Source organism: Phaseolus vulgaris, chromosome 3 (genome assembly GCF_000499845.2).
Source record: "Phaseolus vulgaris cultivar G19833 chromosome 3, P. vulgaris v2.0, whole genome shotgun sequence".
NCBI lineage: Eukaryota > Viridiplantae > Streptophyta > Magnoliopsida > Fabales > Fabaceae > Phaseolus > Phaseolus vulgaris.
In genome coordinates this window covers 50,569,573-50,579,831 of record NC_023757.2, presented here as the reverse complement: position 1 = coordinate 50,579,831, position 10,259 = coordinate 50,569,573, and the positions used below count along the sequence as shown (strand labels likewise).

Here is a 10,259-nt window from a genome sequence, read left to right as displayed (position 1 = left end):
ACTGAATTTTTAGATTTTTTAATTAACGTTTTTGCTAGACTTGGAAGTAGTTATGTGTTTTGTGCAGGTTTCATAGGGTCCTCACCTGGCAAGGTAGTGTTGTGTACAAGTCTATCTGATCTATGATTTCTTTTTGTAGGTATGGTTGGTTTTTGTGTTTTTGGTAATTAGGTTTCGACATTTGTCAGACTACTGGCAAAAACATGGTTTAAGTGTTGGGTTCTCTGTATATCATGAGGGTGTGTTTTATGGGTAGATTGATGTTATTGAGGACTCTATTTCTTGTTTTTTATTGTAATTTTGGGTAATGTGGTATAGGTTCTGTTGGATTCTTAACTTGTTGGGTGTAAGAAAACTGATTTTGTTTTGTGTATAAAGATTGGTACCCTGAAATGTTTCATTTTATTTTATTTATTTATTACTTAAAAAAAAGACAGAATTTAGAGAAGTTTGGTAATTGGGTTTCTCAAAATTAACTTATGCATTTTGCTTAAGACAAATATTATATGAATTTATCATGTAGGATTCGTAAAAAATTTTCCGATGAATGATTTATCCTTATATTATGTGTGATATGTGCTGTGTTCTTTACACTATCTTGAAAAAAATATATAATTATTTTATGTTTTAATTAATGAATATATAGTTAGTTCAAAAAGTTAGTATTTTAATTTTGTTTTAAGTGTATTTTCTAGATGATATGAAAATTGAAATTATATACTTGGTTTCCAAAATTTCACAACTAAATAATATAGGTTACATATAATATATCATTTAATAATACAAATATAAAAAAATAATATTTCAGAATTAAATAGTTTAGTGAGTAATGAAATTAATACTATCATTTTTGTGTGATAATAATATAAAAAAATTTAATACTTTATTATTTTGTAATAAAAAAAATCAGCTTTAGATAATAAATTATATATCATTATTGCAAATTACACATTATCAAAATTTCAGAAAATAAATTATGTATTTTATATTTTAAGTTATAGATAATAAATTACACATAATTATCCAAAAATTACATGTATAGTATTTAATAATTTATTATTTTGTAATTATAAATTTTATTAATAAATAACAAATAATAAAAAAAAACAAATGAGATTAAAATAATAAAGTAGACAAAAATTAATTTTTTGAATAATATTTTAATTCAAATTAATTTTAATCACAATGTCAAAATTCTAATCTTACAACTTCATTAATTAAAACAAGTTCTCAATCACATCACTTATAAACTTTTCATTTATTTTCCTTTATTTTCACTCTCTTTCCTTTTGATCAAAACCACCCCATTTTTTTCTCTTCTTTTTTTCTCTCTCTCTCCCCTTAGTCATCAAATACAAACAAAGCCTATATGACTTAACATGAAGGATTCTTCCAATGATTTTCCTTTAACATAATATTAAGAATGATTTATCTTTATATCACACTTGACATTTTTATTCAAATATTATCTTTTGCAATGTTACTTTTAACTTTTATTTATTTATTTTATGTAGAAACTAAAAAGTGACTATTTTAAAGATGTGAATTCATCATCCACTTAACATTGTAAAGAATAATCTAACAGAAGAGACAATATTGAATCATTTTATAAATAATTAAAATCATATTGAGATTTATCCTTAATATAAAGCTAAAAAAATAATTAAATCTAAAAAAATAAGAACTAAAATATATACATAAAAAACAAGGATGTTGATGCAAAATGTATATAAACCAAATGAGATAATAACTATAATATAACGAATGCATACAAATTATAATAAAAAAGGATGTGATAATCAATAATCAGAGTATGTAAATATTTTGTTAAAATTCCACTTAAAAACAGAAAAGAAAAGATAATAAAACTAAAAAAATAGAGAGGTAGTAACCACTAAATTTGATAGTTATAGGAAGAAAAAGAATTAAAAAAGAAAGAATAATGAAGTAGTGATTGGTTGCAGTTTTGGTGATAATTTCCCTAATATTTCTACCAACCAGCTCCCAGCACGTGGCATTTTCACTTATTGATTGTTTAGTGGTAAGAAATGAGAAAAAGACTTTGTCAATCATTCCCATCGTAACTTTCCTAATTTCCTTCTGAAATGTGAGACTAAGATGAAGAACTTGATGAAGACGAAATTAGAAATCCTCCTAAAGTCTTCTCTGTGATTTCGGCATCATTTCATCGTACTTTCGTTCCTTGGACCCAAACCCTTTCGATAAATCCCTCCACACAGATCAACCCACACACCAAACTCAACAACACAAACTAGTGTTTCAATTTTAAGCCATGGATGATAAAGTTGATTGGTCTGAACTTCCCATAGATCTATGGCCAAAGATCGGAAAATCTATGGAAAACCACATGGATGTTGTCAGGTTTCGCAGTGTGTGTGAGTCATGTCGATCTTCTATCCCTCTCTCTCTCCCCAATTCTCCTTCTTTTCCTATACAGATTCCTCAGCCCCTGAACCAATCCATAGACACCTTCCTCAGCCAAGCCACAGTCTTTCTTATTGAACCAAGCCTTGGAGCCTCCAATTTGGAGCCCTTGGCACCTTCTTCCAAAGGGTGGCTGATCAAGGTTCAGGAATCAAAGAATCAGTCCTTCACTTTGCTCAGTCCAATATCCGACAAAATCTTGTACCCTCATGGCACCAGTTCTCCCATGTTGTGGAACTTGTTGGACTATCGGGTCATCGAGTTATGCAAATCATACACCATTCACCGTCAATTATCTGCCTTTGTAAGCAAAGTTGTGTTCTTTCCCAATTCCCCTTGGGTTGATGTTGAGGATTCCGTGGCTTGTTGCATCTTTTTGGAGGGGAAGCTGGGGATCATGAAACATGGGGACGAGAAATGGAGTCTGCTGGATGACGAAAACTTCTTCTACGATGATGTTATCGTGTTCAAGAGTCAGTTTTATGTGACTGACAAGTGGGGTACCATTTCATGGGTTGATACTTCTTCCTTGAAGTTGGTGCAGTTTTCTCCTCCCTTGTGTGGCTTTGGGAACAAGAAGCATTTGGTGGAGTCATGTGGGAGTCTGTATGTTGTTGATAGGTTCTACGAAAAGCCTCCCAGAAGAAGGAACTACGGTGATGTTGCGGTGGTGTGTTTCAAGGTTTATAAGTTGGACGAAGAGTGGGGAACGTGGGTTGATGTCAAAAACTTGGGAGATAGAGCCTTTGTTTTGGGTAAAAGTTGTAGCTTCTCTGTTTCTGCTAAAGATATAACGGGGTACCAAGAGAATTGCATCTATTTCACAGATATCTTTAACGTTCGTGCCTACAACTTAGAGGATCGTAGTTTTGTGGCCATTGACTTTGATCCCTGTGTTGACAAATCTCTGTGTTCTCACTCATCATGGCTAAGAATTGGATGACAAAACCACCTCCACAATAATTGACTTTAAAAGTATATTGCTTATTCACATAACTCCCTTCTTTACTTTCTATTCATGTCTTCAATACCTTATTCATTTGCATATGATGTTTCTTTCTGTTTCTCTTTGTGAACACCAAATGACCCAAACACCTGATTAGCACGTATAATTTTTCTGTGTCTCTCTTCCTATTACCTGTTTTGACCATTTTTCTGATATAAAGTGATACTAGTTTTGATGACTGAGATATGTGGTTTGTTGTGGCAGTGGAAAGCTTTTGTGTGGGGCCTCTCCCAGAAGAAGTGCAGAGTGCAGACACTATACTAATTGGCATACAGAACGAGGTTTGATCTTGAGTTGTGGAAAATCATGGCCCGGTGTCAGAAGTTGGTTGAGATGAAAAACTGGAATAACTGGTTTGTTCTCCGTGATCTGCTTATTTTGACTCTGTATTTTATTTGGTAGGGAGAAAAAAAAATTTTATTCTCTTATGTGTATATTACATCAGTATAGTAAATATATAGGAAGTTTCTCTCTCCAAATTACAATCTAATTAGGTGGTAGGATACTAATAATGAGATTTTATAATTATTAAATTAATTGCATATAATTGGTACAATATCGTCAAATATTGCATACAATAATTGCATATAATTTTATAATTATTATTTCCTTAATACTCCCCTCAAGTTGGTAGGTGAAGATCAAGAACCCCCAACTTGTGTCGTAGCGTCAAAAATCGTTCCTTACCCAATGCCTTCGTAAAAATATCTGCGAGCTGATATTGTGTTGGTACATATGAAGGACTGATTATCCCAGCTTGTAATTTTTCTCGCACAATGTGGCAGTCTATCTCAATATGTTTTCTACGTTCATGAAATACTGAGTTTGCTGCTATATGTAATGCCGCTTGATTGTCACAAAAAAGTTGAGCTGGCAAGTTACATGACATCTTTAAATCCTGCAATAGATATCGCAACCAAACTATCTCCAATAAGTATTGGCCATTGCACGGTATTCTGCTTTCGCTGATGATCTTGAAACGTTTGTCTGTTTTTTTGACTTCCATGAGATAAGAGAGGAACCAAGAAAAAATGCAATATCCAGATCTCCGAGTTGTCTGACAACCTCCCCAGTCTGAGTCGCAATAAGCTGTCAATGTCAGATTGTTTTCGGATGGCAATAACAATCCTTGTCCTGGTGATCCTTTGATGTACTTAGTACTCGAATTGCTGCATCCCAATGAGGTTTCCGTGGATCCTGTATATATTGACTTAGGGTCCAAACCGAAAATGCTATGTCAGGTCGAGTAACCGTGAGGTATATAAGTCGTCCCACGAGTCGCCTGTATTTGACTGGATCCTTTAATAACTCTCCATCGTCTGGTGTGAGTTTTAGGTATTGTTCCATTGGACGACCTGTGAGTCCCGTATCCTGCAAAATATCAAGCGCATATTTTCTTTGAGACATGTAAATACCAGCTTTGGAACGGGAAAATTCAATCCCTAGAAAATATTTTAGGTCTCCAAGATCTTTAATGCGAAATTGTTGTAATAAACAATCTTTAACACGCTGAATTTCTGTCAAATCATTTCTTGTCAAAAGAATATCATCCACATAAATCAAAAGAGCAGTAAATGATGAGTTATTATGTCTTGTGAATAGAGAGTAATCTGTCTTGGACTGTTGAAATCCTACAGATTTAATCACATGAGAAAATGTTGAAAACCATGTTCGAGATGCTTGTTTGAGACCATAAAGGGATTTGTTGAGTCGACATACAATGTTCTCCCTCTGTTGATGATGCCGGGTGGCAAGTCCATGTAAATAATTTCATGTAATGTGCCATGTAAGAAGGCATTTTGCACATCTAGCTGGTGAGTAAACCAATTCCTGGCTGCTGCAATGGTGAGGAGACACCTCAAAGTTGTTAATTTTGCTGTTGGTGAAAAAATTTCAGAATAGTCGACACCTTCAATCTGAGTGTACCCCTTTGCGACAAGGCGCGCCTTATATTTGTCGACGCTACCATCTGAGTTGTACTTTATTTTATAGACCCATTTGCATCCGATGGGTTTCTGCCCAGCGGGTAACGTGTCAAGGTCCACGTTTGATTTAGCTGCAAGGCGGAAAGCTCTTCGTCCATTGCTTTTTGCCAATTTGGATCAAGGATAGCTTGAGTATAATTGTGAGGTTCTTTGGTGGCTGTGATGTTAGCCAGATATGCACTATGTGTAGAAGAAAATCGTGAATTAGAAAGAAAATGATGCATAGGATACCTGGTTCCATTCGGTCGGTCTTGGGCAGTGGTCAAATGATTGGCTTGAGATCCCGTTACGTAGTCTTGAAGCCAGGAAGGTTGGGTTGATGTGCGACTGGATCGTCGAATCGGTTGGAGAAGGTTTGGTAATGGGTGCTAAACTTCTTGGCATGAGAGAAGAAGGTTGGTCTACTGGAGGTTCAGGTGTATTATGACGAGTAGGAGAAGAAAGTTGGTTTGATGGAGGTTGAGGTGGATTATGACGAGTAGGAGAAAAGAGTTGGTTTGATGGAGGTTCAGGTGTATTGTGACGAGTAGGAGAAGAAGGTTGATTGAGTGAATGTTGGACAAGAGTGGGTAAGTCAATGTCAATAGTGGGCAAAATACCTTGTAATGGAGGTGAGGATTGTGTCTGTGACTGTTGGCAGAATGGGAAAACACTTTCATGGAAGATGACATCCCGACTTGTAAAAAAAGTGTCTGCATCTACATCAAATAATTTGTATGCTTTTTGATTGTGAGGATAATCAATGAAGATGCATTGTCGGGCACGCGGATCAAATTTTTGCTTAGGTGAAACAACAGTTGCAGGTGGTTGATTATATAGTAGCTCAAAAGCTGATTTATTTTTTAGTAAAGGTGATGGCAAGCGATTAATGATATATGTGGCGGTTAAAACGCATTCTCCCCAAAATTCTAATGGTAAATTGGACTGAAATAGGAGGGCTCGTGCTGTGTTTAAAACATGTCTATGTTTGCGTGTAAACGCAAGTGCGTTGACATTCAATACCTTTTTTGAGAAAAAAAATCATACATTGAAATAAATTTCAGTCCGTTGTCAACGCGGATGGTTTTAATAGATGCCTGAAATTGATTTTGTGCAAATGTAATGAATGACTCTAAGAGATGTTGGGTTTCAGATTTGTGACTCATAAGAAATAGCCAAGTACATCTAGTATAGTCATCGACTATAGTGAGAAAAAAACGTTTTCCAAAATGAGTTGGGGTTTTATGAGGATCCCAAATGTCACAATGCAATAGATTAAATGGAGAATGAGATTTTATTGTGCTTAAAGGAAAGGGTAGTCTTGTCTGTTTAGCTTTGGGACAAATACTACAATGATTATGAATGGGAATGAGATTTTTACTAATAGGGATAGGTAGTAAGGAAGATACAAGTTGTAGACACGCCGGAGAAGGATGTCCAAGGCGCTTGTGCCATAAATCAAGATCGGTCGATATTTGAGATGCGTGGGCTTGGTTTGGAAGAGGGGACATGTAGTATAAGCCTGCGTGTTGTTTGTGGAGTCAAAACGACACAACAATTTAGTGAACTGGTTATCTTACTAATGGACATGAGATTTAAATTAAAAGAAGAAACACAAAGAACATCTTTGAGAGTGATTTTGTCATTGAATTTAATTGTGCCTGTAGATGAGATAGGCGCAGTTGAGCCTGTGGGCAGATTAACATTTAAAATAAATGATGATGAAGTGTGTGTGAAAAATTGTGAATCAGATGCAATGTGATGGGTTGCTCCGCTATCCAAAATCCATGGTTTCATAAAAGCAGAATTAGAAGAGGAGTTATGGGCAAGCATACCTGCAGAGCTAACAAACGTGTCACTTTTACCGTTATTGTTGAGCGAGTAAATAGTCCTTGCCAATTGCTGAATTTGCTCGGCACTGAAGCGTTTGTACAATTTTTTATTATTTAGAGGATAAAAATGGAGAGGCTGTCAGGCACGGTGCTCTGATACCATATAAGAAAATGATACAAAATGGTAAGAAGAAAAAAATGTTTCTTATTCTCTTATGTATATATTACATCACTGCATGCATGTATAGTAAATATATAGGGAATTTCTCTCTCCAAATTATAATCTAATTAGGTAGGATACTAATCATGCGATTCTATAATTATTAAATTAATTGCATATAATTGGATACAATATCGTCAAATATTGCATACAATAATTGCATATAATTTTATAATTATTATTTCCTTAATACCTTCTACGCTTAATTTAATTTTTAAATTTTTTATTATTATTACATAGTGGAATTTGAGAGCTCGTGATATAACATACTCATTAGAATAAGTTTATAATAAACTTTAAGTTTAATTTAATTTCATAAAACTGAGTTATGAAGTGGACTTTAAGTCTAATTTAATATCATAAAACTGACTTATAAGATGAGATTTTCATCCATTTATAAATAATGAAATGTTCATATTTCTAGTTGAAATATAACAATTATTAATTAATTCTTAATAATCAATATTACAAAATTAAAATATTATTATTTAATTTTAATAATTATTTTCAGCATAGTCTCATTTGACATATATATATATATATATAAATTGATTTTTCCTTTGCGTTGAATACCAAATGACTAAAGTAGAATGAAATTAAGGTCTAAATTGACGACTAAGGGATACTAAATCGCACACCAAATTGACCTATAGTTATTAAAGTCCATAATCAAACTCATATATACTCTTATTCTTCCAAATTAAAACATCTACACGCATAAATTTAATTGACATGTCTAAATATTGGTTCTGGCATTATCTAAGGAAATAAAAAAATAATATATATATATATATATATTAAAATAAAATTAAAACATTAAAACAAAATGATAGTTTTATAATTGAGAGATAAAAAAAAATGAAACACAAGTAGCCAAATTTTCTTACCGTGACTTCTATTGAAATAATAACCGTATAGATATAAAAGTTAGAGTTCTCCTATAATAAAAATATATACAAAAATATCTTCATATCATAATAATATTCTCAATTTTTTTCCTATTTTATGGATATTGCGTCATTTTCTATTCTTTTCTAAAAAATATTCAAACAATTATCAAAAACAGTTTTGAATATATAATAATTTTATTTTAATTTAATTTTTTAAAATATATCTCAATTTTTTCAATTTTCATATTGTTGTTTTTCAATTTGAAATTTTAGGATTTTATCCCGTTTTATTTTTCTTCGCTCTTTCTCACTTTATCTCTCTTCTCTCTCAAATATCTTAAAATCCAATAACATGACTCTCATGCTCTCTCTCATATATAGAATACACATAAATCTATATTTCATTTACATAAACTAGCGAAAACAAAGGTACAACAACACCTGTACATACATAAATAATCTTACATACATAAAAGAATAATTTTGATGAGTCAAAATTGAAAGACAAAAAATAACATATAAAAGAAAAATGATGAATTGATTAAACAACTTTTTTCTTCTTCTTCTATTGGTAGTTTTGGGATCGAAAAGTGTGATAATGTTCACGTTAAAGTTATGACTGACTTGATGGTAGATACAAAAGAATAATAATTTTACCAAAAAATATAGTTGTTTGAAATAGAGTGAAGATGGTGATTAGAAATGGAGGTTATTTTATGTGCGATTTGGTATGAAAATGTGTGAAGATATGCTCTCTCTCTTCCTATTGTTGCCTTAAAATCAGGAATTGGGGAGTCAACATATAAAAATTGTATATTAATATTAATTTAAAATTAAAAAATAATTTTATTTTTCAAGTAATTTATATGAAATGACAAAATACTCCATTGTACTAATAAAATGAGATATATTAAATAATGATAAAATCAGAATGACAAAATACTTCATTATACTAATAAAATAAAATATATTAAATAAGATAGATTTGGAAAAAAAAATTATGCATATAAAACACAGTTATAATGAAAAATATTTATATATATATATAAATATACATATAATAATAGAATAATAGTCAAAATAAAGGTAAACCTGTGTTTCCACTAGTTATTTATAATGGAAGAAGATGACGTGTCTCCATGAGTGACGCTTTCAGATTCCATGCAACCTCCATGTTTCATGGATTTTTTTCCCATCAAAATGGAACAATTTTGCATTATTTTTTTAAAAAAAGTCACACTATTTTTTTTTTAATTCCCGTCACGTTTCTTACTATTAATACATTATAATAATCAAATTATTAAACAATTCTTTAAATTAATCAAACAAATCATTAATAATTATCATTTATAAATAGTAGTAATTTTTTCATATTTTTTACACAACTTTTTCTTTCTTTTAAACCATAAATTTTCATTTACGTAAATTAAATAAATGACAAAACAAGATACATCACTCATTCAAATAAGATAAGTTCCTAGCATGTAAGTAATTGTTTTCCATGATCAATAGTCATCACCAATACCATGTTTAAAAAAAAAGAGTAAGTTGAGAACGACATTTTCACTTCTTTCCTTCTTATTTTTATTCATTCATATAATAACATAACATTTATTTATCTTTGTTTTTATCATTCCTCTCTTCTTATTTTGTTCCTCTATGTTTCACTTCCAAAAAATAAAAAGCAAAGACGCCATCTGCAAGGGTCCGTTTCAAATCAGAGAATGGGCTCAACTTTGTACAGTCCACAACAACAATATAACTAGAAAAAAATGATAAAATACTATGAACAAATATGAAGAAGAGCACTCCATAATTGATTCTAATATCACTGCATCAACCTAAAATTGATGAAAAAAAATCTAGGGAAATGTATAACACAAACTTTAACGAAACATGAAG

At 31.7% G+C, this 10,259-nt stretch overlaps 1 protein-coding gene across 1 annotated transcript; it reads left to right on the top strand.

Moving 5' to 3' along the window:
• The first annotated feature begins 2,056 nt into the window (after positions 1-2,056).
• LOC137808510 (F-box protein At2g26160-like) lies at positions 2,057-3,930 on the top strand. Its single transcript, XM_068609653.1, has 2 exons — positions 2,057-3,420; positions 3,656-3,930. Exon 1 carries the CDS (start codon positions 2,294-2,296, stop codon positions 3,386-3,388), a length of 1,095 nt encoding a protein of 364 aa, XP_068465754.1. The 5' UTR covers positions 2,057-2,293; the 3' UTR covers positions 3,389-3,420; positions 3,656-3,930.
• Positions 3,931-10,259: the final 6,329 nt, after the last annotated feature.

Coding starts and splice junctions, on each gene's coding strand:
- LOC137808510 (XM_068609653.1), top strand. CDS start 2,294: ATGGATGATAAAGTTGATTGGTCTGAACTTCCCATAGATCTATGGCCA.